The sequence below is a fragment of the Nestor notabilis genome, unplaced genomic scaffold, assembly GCF_000696875.1.
Source record: "Nestor notabilis isolate BGI_N333 unplaced genomic scaffold, ASM69687v1 scaffold19450, whole genome shotgun sequence".
In the NCBI taxonomy this organism is placed as follows: Eukaryota; Metazoa; Chordata; class Aves; order Psittaciformes; family Psittacidae; genus Nestor; species Nestor notabilis.
Genome location: NW_009911786.1, coordinates 13656 through 38223, shown reverse-complemented (window position 1 = coordinate 38223; position 24568 = coordinate 13656). Strand labels below are relative to the sequence as shown.

Genomic DNA, 24568 nt, shown 5'->3' with positions numbered 1-24568 from the left:
AATGAAGATTTGACAAACATGGGCAAAAATGACACACAATCTTCCTCCCAGGTATCTGAGGAAGAAGAAGGTGATTATGAGACTGTGAGTTCTTCCACTCTGGAGGCCATCCATGCTTTGAAAATCCTTCCTGCCAAACCTCTACAAGAATCCGAATATGCAGGTAACTCTTGCTGTCTGCAGGAAGTGAGCCAAACCTAGGGGTAAATAGGAACAGTACAGACTTGGGGTTTTCAGGGATGGGGCATCCCTAGCATCTCTGGGAAACCTTTTCCCATGTCTCACCACCCTCACAATGAAGAATTTTTTCCTGATATCTAATCTAAATCTACATCTACCCTCTTCCAGCAGTCTGATTTTCCATCAGACTGCCAAGCAGATCTGTTCATTACAGCTACGTCTTGCAGCTGACCTCATTGGTCACCCTCTTTTACTGGTTTTTCATGGCAATTGATGAAATGCAGCATGAATGTTCTTTGTGTGGCACATTGCTTTTGTAATTTTAATACTACTTTTGCAGGAGAAATGCTAAGATCCCATTCCTCCTGGAATGTGCAAAATAATGACTGCTCAAACCACAGCCATGTCAGTAAAGCTCACTGCTATTTAAACCTAGAAAAATAACATGGAAAACATATTAATGAGACTTTCTTCCAGATGATAATTTGCAGATGAGAAAATGTAGTATTCTTATTAAAGGCTTTCTCTGCCACTTTCAATAGCGGCAATAAGCAATCACCTGGAGTGTATTTCTCAGGCATTCTTAGCCTTGCAAGATAGCTGCATTAATCAGGTTTGGGTTTACTAAAGCCATTCTAAGTCACATTTAATGCCCAAACATACATATCCAATTAATATCCCGTTTATGGAAGTGAAATATCATCCTAGCTATCCATTGCTCAAAGCCATTATAAACACTCTGTGGCGGTTTTAAATCATTCAATAACGGGGGAAATCCAGGATCAATATATGTATGAAAGCTTGCTCCAGTTCACAACAAAGTCAGCAAATATTTTTGTGGGAGTTTGATATTTAAGCAAATAGGTCAATTTTAACGCAAGTAAATTTATCAGTGTGTGAGCAGATCACAATCAGTCTGCACATTCAGATATTCTTCATTATGTTCCAAACGCTCATTTGCACATTTTAGTTGGAAATCTGAAGTAAATTCCAAATACTGGTTTTAGATTTGGTTAGTAGAATTTGGTTAGTAGAAAAGACTTTCAGTCAGCATCTTTAGTTGCATATGTAAGACTGTCCTGAAATACCAAAAAGACACCATTTTAGTTTTGAGATTTAAAAGAAAACACATTAATCAAAAAGCTCTTTTTTGCCTGCGTGTTATGCCCTGCAACTGTAATGTGGCAGGATACAAGAGTGAAAAAAGGTCTGAAAATGTATTTCAGACAGGCAAAACCCAATGCTAACATCCCACTTTGCCACCTTTCCTAAACAAATAATGATACCCTTGAGGTATAAAATTAATGACTCAAAAACCCATGCTAGTGTACAACCTGTGCATTTCTTTTAGATGGCCACGGGTACAGTATTCATTAAAAGACAAATTGAAAATTAAAAAGCTCTCTAGAGAGTAACCCCCAAAAACACCCTTTGCAAAACCAGAACAACACAATGGCGTTACCAAGAACAAAGTTTCAAATGAAAAACAAATTCACTAATCTATTCACAGTATAGTGAATAGTCTGCCTTAACCATGTACCAGCTTATGAAGACTTTTTTTCTTTTAACCACAGTGAGGAGGTTAACTGTGAAGCTTTCACCAGGGTCATGCTTATGTCCTCAATACAGCTTCTAAAGTAATGGTTAATTTTTTAAAGGAAAAAACTAACAAGCAATAAAAATGGCAAGTTCTGACCCGAAAAACATATTTTGAACATTAAAACCTCTTCTTCTTAAAACATGTATTACTGAATTTCACAGGTTTGATTTTTCTTCCTCTTTTACAGATAAACGTTGTTTAAGGCCTTCAGGTACCACTTCCCCAATGAACAGTCAGCATGCATCTCAGCCCCCTCAATACTCAGCTGTAAGTAAAGATCTTAAACACTATTCTCAAATAGATTTCCCATTTTCTGTAATATCGTTTAAACTTGAGTGCAGTCTATTTACAGTCTTAGCCACATAAAATTCAATTGTACAAAGTCACCCAAGTTCCTGTGATCTGTTCCTGTTTCACTTCGCACCAATGTCCTCATCACCTGCTTTCACTTTTTGATTCTGGGGATCTACCAAGTATTAGGGGCATCCCAGTCAGGAACAGTGCCATTTCCACTAGCCATAGTTTCAAGGACAATGACTAATGACTAACATCACGTCTTTATTTTGTTTTATTAACAGAGACACACATCTGTTCTGGAGGGGAGGAGCACACCAAGTGTTAGAGGTATAATAACAAAATCTACCCGTTTCTGCAATCAGAAATAGAAACTGTTGCTTCCGTATTTAGCTTATGTACATGAGCAGAGATTGCAGATGATAGAGTAGACACGGTTTTCAGAACAGCAGCTGCTTTCCAGAATAATCAAACTGCAATTTTCACAATACTGTTTCAACTATCTGATATCAAACTATTTGCAAAAAAGGAGATAGATTTATCTTATGAGCTCCCTATTCCTCAAGGGGGAGAAAAAAGCAATTCAATTTAATAATCAGGTTTTCCTTTTTCCTACAATCGTTAAGACATAATGGGGAGGTGCAGGGGAAGCCTGTGCGTCCTGAACTGTTCCACAAAAAGACTGCAAGGTCCCTGCTATGCTTTACTTCTCCTTCTCATGATTTCATGGTTTTTGGCTCCCTATCCTTCTCAGGCATTTTGTATTAATACATTGTAAAGTATAACCTAATAACTATTTTTAAATAGTAGTATCAACTTTAGCAACTCCTATTAAGGATTTACTTTTACAATTATTTACAAAAGTAGTTAACTGTTTACAAAATGTAACTATTTACAAAAGCTATCTTCTCCTACTAAGAATACGCTAATTATGTGGTATATCACCTAACTTATACTTTTTCTCCACTGTTTTACCTTTAACTGCAAATTTGCTTCAAAATCCTGTAATTTTGTTTCTTCTGTTTTGTTTCTTGTGGTGAAATCAGAGACAGATTGCTATCTTATTTTTCAAGAATCTAATGAGGTGTCCAACTATTAAATCCTTTAATTGATGGGTTTACTCAATCATAAGATTATTTTAAATGTAGGTTTTCATGTACTTTATTTGATATATTCTAGATGTAAAAATATCTCATAAAGCCTACTACTGAAGGTTTAAATATCTGATTAACCTTGAAAAGGAATTATATCTTTTCTTATGATTTTCAAATCTTTGGACCACATGCTAAATACGGTCAAAAAGAATGCAATTACCAAGCCAGGAAAATATGATCCTTTCTACATTTGCTGTAATGGCTGATTTTCTGAGAGTAAGCTTATACTTGATCAACCAGAGAAATAACACAAAGAATTCCATGCAAAACAGAATTTGTTTATTTTTTCCTTTTAGTAGAAAGAGCCAAATAATTCTTACAGGTTATGAGAAAATAAGCACTATAAGGCTTGCAAAATGAAAGGTTAGATTAACTTTTGTGAGCAAATCCTGATTTAGTTTGTAGAAAAGCTGAATTGAGAGAAATTTGAGTAAGCCAGCTTCAAAATCTGCAGAAATTGCTTGGCAAGGTCCCACTGACAGTTTGCCAGTTTAGATAAAGCTTCAGATTCCACCAGGATTCAGTAGGTTGGATCTACATGCTAGTCTGCCTCCATGACATGCGTACCAACATTAAGATGAACCAAAGACAGTGAAAGCAGGTAAAATAAACTCTGCAGTTTGAGAATGCAACTTATGCATATTTTTAGTACATCCTGAGCTAATAGTGCTTACAGAAAACTCTATTATTTACAGATAATAACTACACCTTTATTAAACATATCTCAACATTTGTTCTCCCGCCCAGTGCTGTTAAGTGGCTTTGCCACAAGATGGCATGAACAGCACGGAAGAATTTTTACAAAGTTATTCTCTAGAATTGTTAAACATTTAAGGTACCATTATTTTATTCAGAGCAACTTGTTATGGTTTACTTGAAGGAGAACCTCCTGCATCTCTGTTTGCATTAGTTAGGATTTCAGTATGTAGGACTTCTGTAAATATTTTCAGAATCTAAATCTAATGCAGAGTAAGATGAGGATCTTATTAGTAGATGTCCTATGTTCATTTAAATAACCAGTCATATTTTGATACATTTATTTGCAAAAAGAAATATATTTACTTTCATTGCTTTTCAAGATTTTTATAAAGTTCTGTACAAAAAAATCAAAACAGACAAGAAAATGCATCCCAAAGAACTTGGCAAGATACATATATAAAGTCTTTAAACAATATTTAAATTTACAATACCTGAACAAATATGACCCTCTAATGTTTCATTCCGAAAGCCAGGAGCAAAACCAAAGTTCACCCTCTTTTATCAAGTATCATAACAATTTTTTAATTTTATTTTATAATTTAAGCTGAAGAAAAAACAACAACAAAAAAAAAAAAAAAACCAAATCAACCAAAACCCACACCAACAACCCAGACTGTTTTTTTTTCTGCTTTAGCTGATTCTTAGTTATGTCTCTTAAGAAATGAGTGTTTATAAGTGATGTTAAAAGATTTATTTTCTGCATCACTGGAAGTTTCTCTATATTTCTGTGATCACCTATTATCTAAGCACACTTAGTTTTGTGTTTTATGTGAAAACACAAACGGTTGAGAATAAGATGGACCTGAACCCATTTGTGAATACATCCTTAAGAAAGACTAAATAAAGTACAGATCAAATAAAGTCTACTTGACTTCTAACAAGCCTTATCCAGAGCCCATCGGCCTTGTGCATAACAGCTAAGAGAGAAAAGGGGCACTTGTGTGACCTCTGTCTCAGAGCTAGGCTGTGACTCGCCTCCATTCCCACACGTAACAACCTCCCACTGAACCTCCAAAGCTTCCAGCTTCTTCCAGGTTCACAGAAATTAACGCTCCCTGTTAAGTAGCAGTAAGAAGATAGAGATGTGAGAGATAGGATGAATGCTGTTCGGACAGCAACACGATCTTGGAGAAGAGTTCTGGTGGTAGAGACACAGCAGAATTGGGGTACTTATTATTATTATTGTTGTTGTTATTATTGTCATTCTATCAACAATACCAGAATAAAGTTATACCTTTATTTGTGAATTATATGGGTAGCACACTATTAACAATTATTAATAAATATTTCCAGGAGAACAAATGAAAATCCATGGACCCCAGGTAAGCAGAATATCTCATCAATTAAATTTTTTGCCATTTAATATATTTTTAAAAGCAGGCTGTAATTTTGCTAGCACTATCTAAAGGCTATGAGAACTCATATCTGCAGTCCTACATTATCTCACTAACTTGCATTCATGGCTTATGTAGATGCCTTTTACCCCTTGGTGATTTTAAAACGGCATATTAAAGTATGATGACGTGTCCTGTAAAACCTTTAACTGTTGACACAGGCATGCCTGCTTCATCTAAACTCTTTACATTTCTCTTAGTAAAACAAGGAAAAAAGCTGACACAGATTTTTGTTTCCTCTCTTTCCCAGGAACCCGTGCCTCCCCCACGGTAAGATCACTTATGAGATTGCTTGCCTGTGGTCCTTGGGGAACACAATGCTAATGAATGCTCACATCCATCTGCACCACTCATGGTAACAGATGACTGGAAGTGAGCCATCATCCTTTTACTACCTGGCTCTGTCTGGACTCCTTTATGTTCTGATATGAAATCAAGGAGAACAAAACATGAGCTGTAAGTGTTCATAGCAGGAGCTCAGGCCTGCATCTTCAAAATCAACTTGGCTGAGCCTCCGACCAAGTCAGACCCCTAGAAATCTTGAATCTGGTTCAACTCAGATTCAGAGTTTTGGGAAAAAAATTCTTCCATCAATCTGTGTTGGTGCCTTAGGCTCTGTTCACCATGATATTACTGACTTCATTGCCCCTTAAATCTTTCTGCCATTTTTTTTTGGTACAAATCTAAATCATGTCCATAGAAATCAAGTAGGATATTGCCACTTACACAAAAGATGAATCAAGCTCTATTCCACAAATGTATTTTTCTGTTATGCCCACTTACAAAAAATCAATCACTTCTTCGAATTTTCAACCCCAAACAATAACTCCTACCATTAAGACATCCTTCCAACAGATTATCCAGGGTGACAAGCTTATTCCTTCATGCCTACACTGACTGCCATAAAAGCTATAAGGAAATTTAAAATATTATTAAAAGTACAGGCATATTTAGATTATTCCTCAAGCTAAAATATGAAGTAAGAGCATAAAAGGACAGCGTAGCTTCACAGTCGCTCCCCAGGAGCCCACCACTGAAGGGCAGGTCTGCAGCACAGCATGAATACACCTCTGGATTGACTCACCCAAGCTCTATGTGCTGGAGCTGGGCTGCAATTGGCTGGGCTCAGAGCACAGGCAGACTGTGCCCACACCTGCCAGAAAGCACTGGGCTGGCATCAGCTGCAAGTCCTCTGGCACAAAGAGCATTTTGTCTATGCGTCTGAACAGCAGCATGCTCCCTGGCTGGACCTTAAACACAGCCATATCCACCCAGAAATATCAGCACTGGAGAGCTGCACTAGGCACACAGTGGTGAAGTGCACAAAAATGGGGTTAAGTGGCATGTAACACAGTAACGTTTTGCAAATGTAGAATATTATCCAATATTACTATTGCTACTGAAGGGCCCCAAGAAGCTCCTGGACCGGAGCTAAGCTCAGCACAAATACACTGAAATGCTCTCAGAAAATTCTAGTGTTTTAATTCTTGCCCTTAGAACACAGTTCCTGTGCCTCCTTTTCTTCCTAATAGTCTTCAAATTCTCCTTTGACTTCCCTAGGCCTCTGAAGACACTGCCAAAGCAGTATCAGCCACTTCCTCCAGAGCCGAAGACAAGCAGCCAGTTCTTTCACACGAGGAAAGCGCTCAGCCAAACTCACACCTTTCCAATATCAGCAAAAGTCACAAGGTAGGGCTGCATTCCTCATTCTCATTCCCCGAGAACCAAAACACTCTCCCCAGTCAAACCACAAGGCTTTACCTCCATCACACCTCTGCTTTTACTTAAGAAAAAGAAAAGTTGTTCTTTTGACAGCTGTGAATAATTGAGAGAAGTGGAATTTAGCGTAATGTGACACTAGCAGTTTTTAAAGAAAAAACTGCCAAAATAATGGTGAAGAAGTAAAGGAGTAGAAAAGTAGGTAGAACTTTTAACGAACACTTTAAGGTTTGTCCTACTTTTTCTTACTAACATTTAGAGGTTTTGCAACCATTTTTAAGCAGAAACAATTGCATCTGCTTAGCACACTTGGTGAATCAAGGGGATGAGGAAATACACTGACCATACCAGAAAAACAGAAATACACTCCACATCCCAAGGACACTGCATTCAGCAAAAGAAATGACTAATCTGTAGCCAGAAGTCTTTCTCCATCCCTTAAGACCAATGAATAGAGGCTATGAGTCACTTCTTGCTCTTTCTATCTTGCTCTCCTCTGTTGTACAACACCTGTGTTCATCCAGCATGCTGACACAGCAGTGTGGATGAGACCTGAAGCACTAACTGCTTATGTCCAGCTGTGTGACCAAGCATCTGTCTGGTTATGAGTCTCATTGCTTTTTTCACACATGTATCTAGTCAGAGGCGCGTCTGCTCTTGCTGTGTGACCAAAATGCACATTCATAAATGGGGATGGTGCAGGACACATGGTAGGAAGACGAATGACGCACATCCAGGGACCACAGGGAAAAACACTCAAATGCCTCTCGACAGAAATCTATTGCAGCCAGAAGTTTGGACACAACTGAGCTGTGTCGATCCTGTCCATTCTTCCTTAAATAGCTTCAATTTCAGTTCATCTGGATGGAATTTTGATTAATTTTACAAAGGTCACTTTAATTCCTGTGAGGGGAAACTTATAAATCAATGAAATAATCTTGTGCTTATAGTTAAGTATATACTTAAGGAGCAAGCTCTAAGTATGGGTTGGTGGGGTTTTTTACTGAATGGTGCTTAAATTCTTTCATGGATTAGCTTCCAAAAACTGTTCGTTAAGACATTTTATTAATATGAATTAGCTTCATATTCAGGTGTGTGTTCTGACCTTCAGCTGCAAAGTTCCCAATCCCCTTCCTTGGTAGGGCAGCACATACATTGAAAGCTCTGTGAGAACTGTTATAAACTGTGTTTGCCAGCAGACATCAGTACACAGAGCACTTGGATTTGAAAGGTCCTATTATAAAGCCAAATTCTGTAATATAAATACGTGTCATTTCTTATTCTAGAAGTAAAAGGCAGCAGCAAAAATCATAATCACCAAACTCCACTTCTCATTGCAGTTATAGATACCAAAATATTTCTAATCGCTTGTTTTGGCTTTTTTTTATAGTACTAGGTTCTTAATCGCATGAGTAAGAGAGCAATGGCACAGTCTAAGACCACACATGATCTGGGGAAGGCACAAAAGCACTTCACTCAAAATATTTCTTGCCCATCTTCAGTCCAGTCACAGCTTTGTAAGGAGAAAACATACATATGAGCTGCAGTGCGGAGGAGTACGGCGCTACAGCCATTATCTGCTAGACTGTAAGCAAAGCTGTCAAACCACAGATGTGATTTAGGAGTCCTGTTTTTCAACAAGATTTGGAGGACTTATAAAATTAAATACATTCTTATTTACACTCTCCATAAATACCATCATAAAAAATAATAATAATAGGTATGTGCAGGATCCTGGAATGTATCTTAGAAGCTTTGGTGTGATTCAAACATTTAATGCCTGCGGTAATCTGGTTGTGCAAGTGACAAGTCCCTGGCAAGACCTGCAAGCACACCTTTATTACCCCTGACCTGTACCACGCACCCAGTGTCCTCCATATAAGCTTTCACACATCAAATAATGACCTTGGAAGACAAGCTAACAAATTTTAGAAGCTAACATAAAAGCAACTATCCAATCTCAAAACAGTTCCTCTTTCTTTAACCCTCCATGCTGATGTTTTCAGCACAGACACCAGGAAGAGAATCATTCTCACCAAACAAGTGTTGAAAAATAGCTCCCAGAGTTTTCTGTACTGTGTCTTCCTTTTGCGCTCTCTCTGATTTGGCAAAATAACTCCGTGTCATTCTCTCTCAGTCCAGGAGGTAAGCTAGAGCAGGGACTAAATCCTGGAGCCTTCAAAAAACTGCTCAAAGCTTATCCACACCTTATGTTGCTAAAAAACTTCTAAAAGCTGGTCCTCTGCCTCTTTTATTACAAGATACATACTGCTAAAAGGCATGAGTGTTCACCATACCCAAGACATCTCACAAAAGATGTTACAATCAATACATTGTCACTTTTTGTGGGGAGAGTATTTTCTGATGAATCTTCTCAGGAAAGGAAAATATTCCTGTTGATCAGCATGTCAGAAGGCAGAAACATACCTAAACACTTACTTGAACCAGGAACATGAGGAGCACTCTCCATTCCTCTTTTCCTGCTTGCACCTCTTTTCCTCTACACTTTCCATTCTGCCTCTCTAAATGTTTCACTTCTGAAACCCTTCAGTTTTAAAGGAAGTTATCTCCATTTATAGTTGACTTTAAAGTTCATAATAAGACTTTTTGGCATGAGATGAGAAGTGTTGAAGAAAGCTAATAATCATTCATATCTCTTCTCCCCGCCTCCCAGAATAAATCCTTAATAAAGTCTTCTCTCATTTACCATAATGAATTCAGTGGATGCAATTCTTTTTTATGGAAGCCCATAACCTTCTCCTGCAAAAAATTTATGGAAAAAAATAACCAGCCTCTGCACTTCTATAGCAGTAATAAAATCTTTCTCTTGCCAAGGGCTGTTAATTTTCAGTGATGATGTAATCAAAGTATTTAAGTACCAAAAATTATTTTTATTTTATGATAATGAAATGGTTTGTATATAATTCTTTCTTTTCCAGACATCTATCTGTTAAAGAACTAAACAAAGTAAGTAATCATCTTTGTATATATTAGGACCATAAAAACCATACACATTTAACGGTTGCACAGCTTCTCTTGTTACAGTATTTTAGCCTATTTGGTAAAAATACTATAATGATCATATTAGCTTTGGGTCATAAAAGTACCTTTAACGTGTGCAGCATTTTCAATACCACTACTTTCCAAATGGTAGATCAGTTCCTGAAGTTGCTTGCAGAAATAAAAATATACATACAGTGCAACGCTACCTTCCCAAGTATCCACATAAAAGCCTATCTGGCAACTGCCAGATGTTGCAGATGCCTAGGAACGATGAACAGTGAGAGAGACATTATCTTCCAGAGGAATAGAGATTCCACGGCTTTTTAAAAGCAGAAAACTAAAATTATAAGGGCAATAGAAGAGTATAATAGTATTACTTTGATGTAAATACAAGGCTACCTCAAAAATAAGATGATCCTATTCAATAAGAGAAATAAAAATCAAGACATTTTCTATCTAGAATGAACTTCATCTGTTATCCCTCAGCTCCTTTCTCCCTCTCCTCCCCTTTCTGCTTCCCTAGGGCCTCTCACAAGCCCTGTGCAGCTGGCTGTGTCCAGAGGGCAGAATCTGAGAGGCGTGATACTGGGAAGGCACCTATAGGCATATATAAAGCAGAAAGCTATAACTTTTACAGAGACTGGGCAAAGACAAGTGATTTGGTTTTTTTTAACTTCAGATCCCAATTTCTGCAAAAAATTTTAACAAGTTCCTTCACTTTCTGCTTGGGCCAATGAAGTAAAGCAGAGGTTCAGCATTAAAATGGATTAGATACGGCAAGTGGTTTCCTGTAAGATGCATTAAGAGATACAGTCCCTACAATAATGTTCTATTTACTGCACTAATACATTTGTATTGTATCAGCTTTTTATCTCATTGCAAGGGAAAGGAGGAAAGAAAGGAACTCCTATAGTAGTTAAGCCCAGTCATTTCCTGCCACAGCAGGCTGTAGCACAAATCTATACTATAGACTGGTCTAGCTCTAACTTTCAAATCCTTTGAGTTTTTCTCCTCCACAGTTCTGACTGGGAAGCTGTCCCAGAAGACCTCACTCCTCCTCCTGTGGTTAGAAACATTTTGTTTTAAACATATTGGTTTGATTGCAATATTGTAATTAATTGTAAAAAAAAATTATTTATTAGCAAAAAGTTTTTTGCTTTGTCATGTCCTAGATGCTGACTTATTACAAACAAGATACGAAAACACACCCAAGAACAATAACTGTCTTACTTTTGTAACTAATATTTCTGGTTGGGCACTGTACAGCTGCAGAGATACTGCAGCTCCTAACAGGCTCTTAGTTTGGCTACATCTTAAGGAGAAATATTGTGTATCTCATAACACGGAAAAGATTTAATTTGGATCACTTCTCCTTCATGCAGATCCAAAGAGAGAAATAGTTTCAGTGTAACCCAGAGGAGAAGACAGTGTGCCCTTGTCAGGGTTTCATAAACCAACGGCAGGTCGATAGGTTTGAGGGTAGGAATACCCTTCACCAGGATCCAGACAGGCTGTCAGGAAAGGGTCAAAAGGAACTCAATTGAAAAGAACAAATAAAAAATCCTGCCCTCAGATGGACTGGCTCCCTTGGCAGCAGCTCTGCTTTAAAGGACCTGGGGACCATAGGCTGAACTTGAGCCAATGGTGTGTCCTTGGTGCCATAAAGCTAAGAGCGTACCGAGCTGTATCAACAGAAGCATAGCCAAGAGATCAAGGGAAGGGTCTATTCCCTTTTACTCATCACTCACTAGGCAACACCTGGAGTACTTTACAAAGGTACAGCTGACAGAGAGGAGTTGGTCAGCAGAGGCTCACCAGTACAGCCAGGGAGCACAGCACCTCCCTGTGAAATGAGGCTGGTGAGGCTGGGCTTTGGGGGAACCCAATAGCCTGCCAGTGCCTAAGGGATGACTACCAAGAAGGCACAGCATGATACGTTATAGGGTGCACAGTGGAAGTACTAGAGGCAATGATCTTGAGATGAGGTTACAAACAGAAGTAAGGAGGAAAAATTAATTTTGAGGGTATTTATAAGGATGCTGGAACAGGTTGCCCAGAGAGGCTGTGAAATCTGGAGGTTTGCAAGATCCAGCTGGTCAAAGCTCATCCTACAGTTCACCGTGCTTTAAGCAGGAGCTTGGACTAGACACCTGCCTAGGTCCCTTCCGACCTGAATGAGACTATGAATTTCCAAGTAATGGGTTAATATTATTGAGGAAGTAACCTTTAAGGAAGGCTCAAAGTGCAACATCTACAAAGAGTAAAACATTCTACCCTTTAATATGAATGCATTATAGTCTTGCATGTAACAAATTAACAAAATCATTACTATTCCCATATGAATCAAAATAATACAGAAACACAGTGAATTTATGAGTCAAACTCCAGTCTTCAGCTACCTGCCTATCATTCACTTCTTTGTAATATAATATGCTGAATTAAGACTCACCACATAGTGATTTTGAACAAAGTATCTGCCATGACAGTCAAAATAATTGTACTGTCAGTTAAGGAGCCTGAAATTACTGATTTTAATCTTTGGATACTGTATCTCCAGTCAATCAAAATCAATCTCTTGATTTAATACAAGATCAATGAAGGAAAACCATATTGTAAGTTAAACTGATGCACAACAGTCAATATGAAATGGTGATCATTGCAGTAAACCATTATGTTCACTTATACACCTAAAAATTCAGTTCTCATTGCCAGTGGACTGAGATCAGCATTCCGCCTGAGTTTTTGACAAAGTGATCACATATTAATGATTGAATGCCTATATATTGTTTTAAAATTAAAAGGGAGTTGGGCCTGTTGGGGTAAGTTCAAGTTGGTAATCAAAAGAAAAATATTTACTCTCTATGTTATTTTATATAGGCACCTGGAAGAGAACAAGGTTAGTATTTAATACTATGGTATTAATTTGTTTGTCTTTCCTTTATATTCCAAAAACAAAATATTCTGTCATTAAAATTCCACCTGAAGTAATCAGGATAGGCCCCTGACATCTATCCTGCTATGTAGCATCAGGCTGTCTGGCTCTATAGTTTATGAGTAAGAGACATCCCTTGGGTATGTGTCTGCTGAGAACAGAGAGATTTAGAGTGACCTCAAGAGTTGGGGAAGATGTAGTGGAAAAGGGGAATTAAGTTGGCATTAACTACAGCCATCTGAGGAACCAGGGTATTATATTTGTTCTAAGCAAATCAAAGTCTTAAGGTTCTGGGGAAAATAAGAGTGCTGGAACCTAAATCTGAGGGAAGGATATCCATAAGAGAAAAGGATTAATTCGATCTTCATAGAGAATATTTCTCTTTATCTTGCTCTTGTCCCATAATATGAGGGCGAGAATTTTGAAAGAAAGTTTTTTAATAGCTCTAGGTTTTTAAAGCTACAAAACAAAATAAAAATGTTTTGAAAACATGCCAATTCCTTAGAGGTACATTTAGCTTTTTAAAAACAGCTTAAGCCACTCACTGTGCACATACGCATGGAAGGTCCGTTAGAAAAAAATGTTGCTCTGACATACTTTGAAGATAGATACAGGCTACATGATTTTTATGCTGTTTATACCTTCATGTTAATGAGTTCATAATTTCCTCTGGCATTTCCTTTTGCAGATTAAGGCAGTTTCCTGATTTTCAGCTTGAAATAGTATTGACTGCATTAATACATTCAATGCCTATCTATCCTGTCCTATAAAAAGGATTTATGAACCCTCCATATACTTCTAGTACACCATTCTACATTATTTACCATTATGGTAAGCCATATTTGGCACCAGCAAAATCTGCAACATTTGGTACCAGCATAAATGCTTCCCACTGATATCGTTAGCTGACTCACTTAAGCCAGACTGATGCAACCTACAAGGTTTTCCTATTGAACTGCCTCCTCCTCATGTATGAATTTACTTAATTTATTTCACAGAAGTTACTAGATACTGTCAAAGTTACACATTTGAGGAAATAAGTTCTTATTCTTTTTATGAATAGTTACAGATTTGGGGAAGAAACCTGAAATATATTTTCAAGCACAACAGTATAAATCAAAGCAACATCCTGAAGCCAGGTAGGAATATAAGAATTTCATGAGTTTGTACTACATGCTTCAAGGACTAAACATTCTACCCTAGAAAATAATACTTCCCTATGCAATAAAAGCAAGATATCACTTTCTGATGCCATGTAGTGATATATTATGTCTTGCCCTCATGCATGACAAGAACCATCTTAGGGAATTGCTTTCAAGCTATTGTAATTGCACATTCAATTTTTATCTTTAATAGCACACTACTGTATTACATTTTTGCCTCACTTTCTATGATAGCGTGTTAGATATACTGTATAAAGCAGTTCTGCTATCTCCAGCCTCAACATTTCCTCTCCCCTTTATTTCCTATTTTTATAAACAAAGAATACACACCTGGCCTTTCAAAGTGCAATTATTCTTCCACAGACAAATGCCACAGTTGCTCGTATTTTTCTTTTCTAACCTACACAAATCTTTCTTTTCTAAATGTGCTTTATGTTCTTTTATGCTGTAAATGTGCTTTTTTAAATGTGCTATATCCTCCTAAAGTACTCAACAAAAAACAGAAGTATAGGGTAAAGTATATAGGAAATATACGAATGATTCAACATCTTTCCTAGACAAATACTGAATCTTACATCTAGCCTTGTTTACAATGATGGCATTTCTCCAAGATGAAATCATTGTCTGGAGTAAATGTGACAGTATGTGTGACCCCTACTATTTTGTTTCTTCTTGTGTGGCACCAGTGGCTCTCTTATGTGAAGTTACTTGATTGGTGCTCTTCCCAGTGTAACTATTCTAATTAATAGCACAACAAAATACCAGCTGGGTACTCAGCAGCAGTCTAGAAAATCAGAAAGGACAGGGAACAACTGATCCCTGGGTCTCCCTATAGAAGGATGGGGAACATCAGGTGAAATTAGCAGGGAACACGCTCAAAATGAACAAAAGCAAATTGTGCTTCACTACACATGCAGCTAAAATGTGAAACTCTTGCCAAATTCTCTTGCAGAGGGTAAATATTTATATAGCTTCAAAAAGTGGCTCATGAAATTAATGGGAAATCTATCAAGAGATGCTAAATAAAAAATGACCACCCAAAACTCAGGAAGGCCCAAAGCTGCAATTAGTAGAGGAAGGGGTATTCTGGGGAAGCACGGCTATGCATTGCTCTCTAATTTGCCTCTTAAATACTGCTGCTAACAGAAATATTTTTCTGACGTTACTTTCATTCATGGCTTTTTCCTAGCCTTCAGTGCAAGCAGAGCTCTGAAAACGTTTGCAGCTCAGGTAAGAACTGGAGATTGCTTTGAAAACTAGCTCAGGCACGGATAAATAAGAAACAGATCCATGTTTCTATGTGTGTTTGTCTACACTGAGGATTTTCAATGCATGAAGTTAGTACAAAGGGAACGTTAAAGCAAACCAGCAGAAAACGAGTAAAACAATGGCATGGGCAATAGCAGTGAATAAACAGGCAGTTACTTGCACAGCTACACCCCATGCCCAACCTTGAATGCAAGTGTAGAATCACTGTAGCCCCCAAACCCAGAATGGGAATTTAGACAAGCTACTAAAGGACAATGGGGAGAGGAAGAGAAGGCAAATTGCTTGGGCACAGAAAAAGCCACAGAGAGAGTGCATGCAGTTGTGAGCACAACTGTGTCTGCTTTTCCAGGCAGAAATTAAATCAGCTGGGCTAAATGAAAGCTACAGATATTCAGGACATTATAGAGTGGTTACTATGGGTTTAATGCCTTGTGTAAACAAATAAACTGACCTTTGATGAAATTGCTTTAGATTTATCCCAGATTCCTAGAGGGACGGACTTATAGGTGCCATTATCAGGCAGGTCTGTCAAATAATTATGTTTGAAAATAGGACTTCCTCTGGACTGTGTGGCTTTACCTAAGGGAACATCCTGGAATTCAACATTAATATTGTTCAGTTTTGGTCCCCACTATACAAATAAGAGCTGTTGTTAACTCCATCCCCGCCAGACCCAGAACATGAGCATTTCAAGATTATTTTCCACTTCTTGTCCCACAGGTTAACACATACGAGAAAAAAATTGCACAGATCATACACAGCACCAGTCACAAAGCAAACACGGTCCTAGCCATGGGGTCTCTTCTAAAAATAAAGTATCTGAGGATAGCCATCAAAAATGCGATGTGGACACAAATGCCAAAATCAGGAGCCAAGAAACTGAAGGGTAACATACACTGTGACAGCTCAAACTGATTACAGAAACAAAATGTAGATGTCTGGTCCCAGACCCTTTTTACAGTGATTTCATTTCTGAATGCACCAATTGACTGCTGAAGATTATGGCTGTTTGTCTACTGAGATCAGCAGATAATTTTTACTGTCTTAAAAACAAATGTAATGCTCTTATAAACCAGAACATGTTAAATGTATGTAGGAAACAAGGGAACACAGTGAAAATTATTATTCTTCTGTAAAAGAATGTCTTCCACATAAGTTTTCTTTAGTATACTGTCATATACAATGTACAGGCAGAAAAATAATAAACTGATAAGCATGAACAATAGATAAAACATAATGAAATACCACTTTGGCAAACAGTGCTGTCTCTTGTGACAGTAACCAGAAGTAAAAGATGAAAGCCATTGATAATAATTTTTCTCATTTACTCTTAAAATAGACAGTAGGTCATTTCTCCCACCAGCACTGCATGAAACAAACAAAAATATTGTCTATTGTAGACCAGGATATGACAGTTTTTATCTTCAATTAACCATTTTATCCCCATGTCACATACCTGCAAACTGCAGTTGACCTATACATTGAAAGCAAGCCTTTGCTGTTCTACGGCTATTTCCACTGAGTCCTCTTTGGTCTCAGCCCAACCCTCCCACATTACCCCACGCTTTGTGTTCCTTACCCATGCAAGCCTCCTAGCGACCTGGCAAGCCGAGTCCAGCTGGGAAATGGCAGCCCTAAGCCTACAGACAGTAAATCATGTTTGATTTGGGAAGGCAGTTTTCAGATACATGCACTCCCTGAGTCAGTTGCCATCCCAGCAGTGAAATATGAACTCGGAACACACAGCCAGGGACCATCACCTTCATCTTTTTCTTATCACAAGAGCAACCTCACTTCTTGGTCTTAAATTTTTTAATTGAAACAAGCTTCAGAGCACACTGAAGTTCATCAGCATGGCAGAACCTCTGAGTCCTTTAAGGTTTCAACTGCTTGGTAGAAATAATGCTAGCTGGTAATGGGATAATGAAGGGCTTTAATACGATCCAACATAACAGCAGCTCAGATCCAACACAAATAGAAGGGGCTCAAAAGGTGACAGTAGAACAGAATGAACCATTACACTTCTTCTACATTTATCATTTTATTTAGCATTTGCTATTTTATTAGTAGTTCATCTTGAATGTTTTGCTATGTGCACAAGAACCTGGCAGAGTGATGTCAATTAAAAACCACCAGGAAACCAATGTGTTAAATCTCTTGGGGCATGAATCTGAAATCACTGGTGCTGTGTTAGCACAAGACTACTCATGACTGACTGCTCTAAATTTTAAAGGTTAATATCACAATAGTGTATTTCCAAAATGTAAATGCTATTCTCAGGCTTACTAAATAAAACTGAGGGAAAAATGAAACTGTGACTTAAGGTTAAAAACTACAACTTTTTTTCTTCTGAATTTACTTTTTCAGGGTCCATGTTAAACCTAGCAAATTTGTCAGTGAAGAAGTCACCATCTCCTACACAGTACACAGCATGCAAAACTACATCAAAACATTCACTTGTAAAACAGGAAATGCAATTCCCTACCCAACCCACTGAAAAGGTAAAGAACACGGCTTGATGGAGACGGGTTTTTAGAACGTAGGATTATCCCTATAGGGCGCACACCCATACAGCATTAAGAACCCATGTCTTCTGCAAACCCAGGAAGTTAAATGGTCTGGAAGCTGTTGGTATTCAGCACCCTTGAAAACAGTCCAATATGAGTTCTTCAAGCCACTGATAAGAATTTAGATGTATAATTTGATTCAGATTTCCTAAAGTACTCCTCAATGGAGATGCATTACAATTATTTTTATAAACTGCACTAAACTTGCTTTAAATGCAGATTAGATATAATTTGTTTTCACCAGCTTTTGCTTCTGCCAGCTGTGGTTAATTTCTGTACACTGATTATGCTATCTTAAAATTAAGGACTTAAACAAATATGAATGGTACATTGGAGAATATGGTCGCCATGAAGCAGAGAAAGCACTGTTACAGGAAAACACTGTGAGTATACAATTTGTCCCAAATCCTGGGGTGTAAACTCTTGGCAAAAACACTTGTAAACTGTCCACAATGGTTTAAAAGTGTTGTTGTGAGCTAACCATACAATCCATAATTTAAATCTGTGTCATTCAGGATGAGACATTCTTGGTTAGAGATTGTTCAAAGAAATCAAAAACTGAACCATATGTTTTGGTTGTCTATTACGGAAGAAGAGTATACAACATTAAAGTACGTTTTCTGGAAGACAGCCAACAATACGCACTGGGAACAGGGCTTAGAGGAGATGATGTAAGTAAAATCCAATCTACTGTTACAAGTCTATTGCTTTTATGTCACATTTCACAAGTTCTTAATACTAAAGATTAGTGACAAACTCTCCCATGTAACAAACTTGCTGTTTCATTGAAGTTTCTTTCACAATAGTCTCATTTCAAGTGTGTCTCAAAGTTTCATCAACTTTAAAATAAAAATTTGAAAATAAATTTTATGCACCAGGCTCAAATTAGCTTTAAATCAACGTAAAAATTTTCCAAGTACTTATAGAATACTTCTACTTACTTTAAGTAACACCTGCAAAGTAAAGAGGAAAGTCCTCCCTTTACAGCTATACGTATATTTTGCATATTTTTTGTTACAAATACAAGCAGCTACTTTAAAATAGATATAACTCCACGTATCTGACAGCAAAGCCTATGGCTATTATTGCCGTACAGTATTTCTTATTGCATGTTTCATACACCAAAAGGGGAATAGTATCTTTTTTGAAAAAGTTAGGAAATAGGACAAAAGTTGTCATGGATGTTCAGAAGCAATTAAATCATGTAAGTCCCCACCAACCATTTTTTTAGATACAGCAAATTTCAATTAGGAAATCTCTTTAGGTTAGTAATACTTTTTTATATAATTAAATTCAATTATGTTCATGAGAAGTGTCCAATTGACTTCTATATCATTAAATAACAAATACTGTATCTGCATGTCTTTCACACACACAAAAAAAAAGTTAAACCTGAAATAGCCATCTCTATAAAGATGTGATACAAAAAAATTAGAAGAAACTCAAAAAGTGCTCAGCTGTGCAGCAAAAGAGCAAAGCAACAACTGCCCATGAGTATTACTAGCTTTGTAAACGAGACAGAAATCCAGCTCAGGTGAAATAGCAAAGCCTCTGTAGCTGCATCTTCAATTATGTGCTTTTCATGCATGTCAATACTTTCAAAACTTTCCTGTAGATAGACTTAAAAAAACCTGAAATCAAAACTGACCCAAGCTAACTTAAAAAATCCGGCAGGTCCAAGCTTTACGTTTGGATTATTACTATAAAATACGGGATAGAATACATGAGCTTTCAAGATGAAGAGCAAGGATTACGGACAAGCTGTTCTTCAGGAACATTGTTTTAATAATGGAAAAACCCCATCCTTCATTGTTCAAGTGTACCAAAACAGTTTGGGAAGCAGAAGGGTAGAACAAATCGAGAACTGTACTACAGCACTGCATCATCCTGGCATTGCGGCAGCAAACCATCACAGCTTCTGTAAAACACCAGCTCATTTCTGAACTGAACCTCCCAGATAAGTTTCTGAAGGTTTACAATGATTCAGAGGAAAGCAAGTTTAGTTTTCTGTGGTTCTTGCATTGTTTAGTCTTCCTTTAACGGCCCTGATAAAAGAAGCCTCAATCACAAACAACAACTGGATAGAAGAATTGAACTAAAATACGGTACACTACAGGATAATGTATGTATGGTACACTACAGAACAGAGACCTAAAACTAAACTTTAATAACTTTAACAATTAATTGTTAAATTAAATTACCTGAATAACATGTAAAAGAAAGTTATCTGAAAACATGTAAACATTTTTTTCTGAACTAAAAGGAAGGACAACACAATCCCTACCCACCTCAGGAAATAGCAAAATATATGAATTTGTTCCAATGTGTGCACAGAAAGTACATATCTTGAGCAGCGGGTCTGGACTGACAACAGTCAAATTGGAAAGTTACAATTCCAGAATAAGGATTTCAGGCATCTAGTTAACAAGCAACAGTGTATCTAAGACTTGGCTCTACCAGGTCAAACCTGTAATCATGACACATTACCTTAAGCCTTCTTTTTTGATCATTTTTTAATTCAGAAATCCTCCCATAGATCAACTACAACACAAGAATTTCAGAACTGCTTTGTTAGTCTGCTGTGTAGTGCCAGGGAGCCACAGAGATGACAGACTCCTATTTCTATGCATTATTCTCAGCAGCAGACATGAAAATAGAATTAACTGGGCATGAAGAACATGGGCAATCATGAACAATCAGTGGCACCAACCTTGCTCAGATCTACTTCCACCTGAAGCAGCCTCAAAGGATTCACAAAAACGCTCTTGAAAACTGCCTCCTCAGCTTCTACGGCTTGCTTAAGGTTCTTATATCAAGAGGATGAAAACAATTTGTAATGCTGTGAATTACAGCAAAATTGCTGCCTGTACTTTTCCAGTGCCTGTTAAAACACTTTTCAGAGTGCTCTAAATTGTTCCTCCACAGAGAAACCCTTTGTTACACTGCATTTTGCAGTATGCGATGCAGACAGACCAGCTGCTTTATCTAGGATAGCTGAATATTCCCTCTTAACCTGTCAAAGAGAAAGAAACCTAAACAACAATAAACAGGTGCAGACCTATTACATTTCTCTCCAGTTGGTGATTTTATTCAGAGGTTCAGCTCTGCAGTATGTTTGCACTTTTGGATTAGTCTATTTTCATCCACTAAAATTATGTTTTTCCTTACACATACTATTCAAAGTTTTCCCTGTCCTATTGCAACTTCTGATTTTTCATGTGCAGTTTACGAGATGTTAACACTTTGTATCATCAAAGATTATTTTTTATTAACGATTATTTTTTAAAATTTATTTTAAATTCAACTTTCATGAGGGCTTTCATCATTAGTTCTTACAGAGCCATAAAGGGTCTGTAAGACCATAAAGGGGGGAAAAAGCATTGCTCATCAGGCTTTTACGTTAGAAGTAACTGAAGTTCCACACAGCCAATTAGTATCAAGCTAGAATATAATGAAATACATTTGGGGGGGGAGGGGAAATCCACCACCATGTTAGTGGAGCTGTATCTTTTGTTAGCAATTTAGCCACAGATGTTCACACCTACATACATATTTAACATATTAAACTCAGCTCACAAAAGGCCAAATTACATAAAACTATAAAGATCAGGTCCCAGACGGATTGTATGCATGCAATATAAGCATTTACATTCCAAACTGCTGTCCTGAGCACCCTTTACTTGGCTGCTGCCTTCTCTGCTCTAGTCAGTTTCAATATTAAAGATCCAGAGATCCCTGTAACAATGCTTATTTCATATACATAGTTCTTTTGAAGAAATCAAAACCTTGCTCACATTTAAAGCTGATCATGACAAAAAAAGTATTTTTATCTCCCTTGCAAAACTAGATCTGCCACACACAAAATACATGTTTTAGCATGTCTGAAGCATGAGGCTGAGCTCACAATGCAGTAACTGAAAACCAAAGGCAGAAGTAGGCTCCTCTTCAATTCAGTGCCTGTTGGACGCAAAAGCTTAGAGCACAGCCTGATCTAGGTCTCTGGATCTTGCTGTTCTGGCCACAGATATTTCCTCCATCCTCACCATGCCCTATCACCATTTGCAGCTAATTTTCATTTTCAAAACATCAGTCACACAAGTCTCACGATTTCAATTCAGTTCATTTCAAAGTGAGTCAAAGTGAGATGGTAGCTCCATCTACCTTCATCAGCCATTAAATTGGCCTGACTCACCAGCATAGATGAGGGAGCACTTTCACCATGCCTTCCACTGACAGCAGTATGTCAAAAGCTACCACCAGGAAAATGGACTCTGATCACTTCTCAGGGGATGCTCCACAGCTTAAATGACAGTTCAAGGATGACTTCGTCTCACTCAGAATGTGCAACATGTAGTCCGGAGTCCTACCACCACCCCAACACAATTCAAAACTATACCTTTCACAAGCAATCCATGAGACCTTTTTCCTATCTTGCCAGAACAGTCTGGAGACCAAAGCTAGGACATTCCTATGACAGCAGAGATCGATTTGAGTCTCTCCAGACAATGAAGGGAAAATAATGAATCAAAGTATTGAGTTTTCTTCATCTTTACGCCTAACAAAGCGTAGGGTGCCATTAAAAGAGCTGAAAACACAAACTTCCGGACTATCAGTGCTCATCACCATGATGTCTAAGTCAATTTCATGTCCTAGCAGCCATGAAGAGAATCAGAGCTTAGTATTTTAACTCTAACTCTGAGTACAGGATGAAATAAAAGAGGAAGAAAAAAAGAAAAAGCAAACTAAGTAAAATTTGAGACATTTTTTCCTTCATTACCAAAGAGCTACAGCTTAAAGGTACACTGATGAATAATGTGACACAAGCCAAGTTAAATTTCCAAAGCAGGTGAACAATCACAGTAAGACTTTTTACTTTTCCAACCAACAAAAAACAATAGAAAATAGGACAAGAACTGGTACTGACAAAGAGTAAGATTAGAATTTAAAAAAAAAAAAAAAAAAAAAGGATTACTTTGGTTTGGCATGAAATGCAAATCACAGGTTCCCCTAGATGTCTAATAGCAACAGTGACCTTGAACAGAAGACAAAGACAAAACAGCTCAGTGGAAAAAATGTATAGAAGTAAAAATAATCAAAACTAAATTTTGAAAATACACTGGTTTTGAGATCAAATAGTCTTCATTTTAAAATAATTCAGGAACAATTTCATCTCATCTTAGATTTAATCAGTTTCTTGTTAGCTAGGTGTGGATCAGTTGGAGGTGACAGAGACTGCCATGAGATATATCTACTATCACATACACAATGAATACCATGCCTACAGTAAACGTGATATAACACAGATACAGGATAAGTATTAATGTACCAGTAAGCTTTCATTACTGTGTACAGTTCTAGTGATGTCATACAAATGAGTCTAAAGACTAGCTCAAGAGGAGAAATAGTAGTGTGATGAGAGCATAGGAAAGCAAACCATTTAAACTGAAGCACTGCTAACTACTGGAATGGCAGGATTAAAAGACTCCCACACCAGGACAGATGATTTTACCTCACATAGCTTTCCGTTGCTGTTTGATCAGTTCAGGAATCTTGAACCACGCCTTTATCATTTTAGGAATGAGCCTGGAGGATGCAATTTTTTTGAATACCAGAAAACAAGACTAAAACTCTGTGGAGACCTTTCTTGTTCCATAAAGTAACAGGATTTTATAGCAACTTTCTCAGTAAACTGAATAGGAAAATAAAAGGTATATTTAAAAAGGTACAAAAAAACCTGCAGTGTAAAGTATTATGTATTGTTAATTAAGTGTAACTTTTGACAGTGAGTAATGATTTATATTTGCTGTATCTTTTAAAAATCTGTGATTACATCTGGCATTACAAATTTTTACATGTGATACTGCATTCTCAGGGCTTACACATGCTCCGCTTTTGCCCTAAGCAGCCAGCTGCTTTCTCCTACAGAAGAGACACACACAAAGGAAATAAAAGGATTAAAATCTGGTGCTTTTCCTTTTATGATTGCTTCTATATAATCTAATTTAATCTAATATAAACTAATCTAATCTAATCTAACCACAATTCTATGCAAAGTATTTCCTATTTCAAATACTGTCATTTGCAAGTCTTTTAACGGTATAGATAAAACCATCTAGCAATTTCATTTTCAGCCACTGATTACAATTTTTCTTTCTCCCTCAGAAATTTAATTCTGTAAAAGAGATCATTGACTTCTACAAATGTGTTCCCATCACACTCATTGATGGAAAGGATAAGTCAGGAACGCAGAGAGAACAATGTTACCTTAGATATCCATTCCAGTTGCGCAAAAGATGTTTTCTGCCTTAATGTCACCGATTTGTTTGTATAGAACAATTATTTGAATACCTCAAAAACCAGATGAGCCTTTGAGTGAAGAGCGCCCCATAATATTATGAACCACTCTAAATTGTTCCACTGAAAATTCCTCTCCAACTGAGAACACAGATCAACTCAATTTTTTTATTCATTTGTTTTTAACTTCAAGGATACAGGTAAAGTATATGCCACTATACTAATTCACAGAAAATTGTT

At 37.3% G+C, this 24568-nt stretch overlaps 1 protein-coding gene across 1 annotated transcript; it reads left to right on the top strand.

Annotated features, from left to right (window-relative positions):
• CLNK (cytokine-dependent hematopoietic cell linker) lies at positions 1–24343 on the top strand (the record flags this gene model as incomplete). The annotated part of the gene is made up of 8 exons (XM_010016430.1): positions 1–163; positions 1968–2047; positions 6942–7070; positions 16188–16353; positions 17835–17968; positions 18340–18417; positions 18550–18705; positions 24197–24343. Coding segments are annotated over 8 exons (1053 nt in total), but the record flags the coding sequence as incomplete, so codon positions are not given.
• Between the last annotated feature and the right edge of the window lie 225 nt (positions 24344–24568).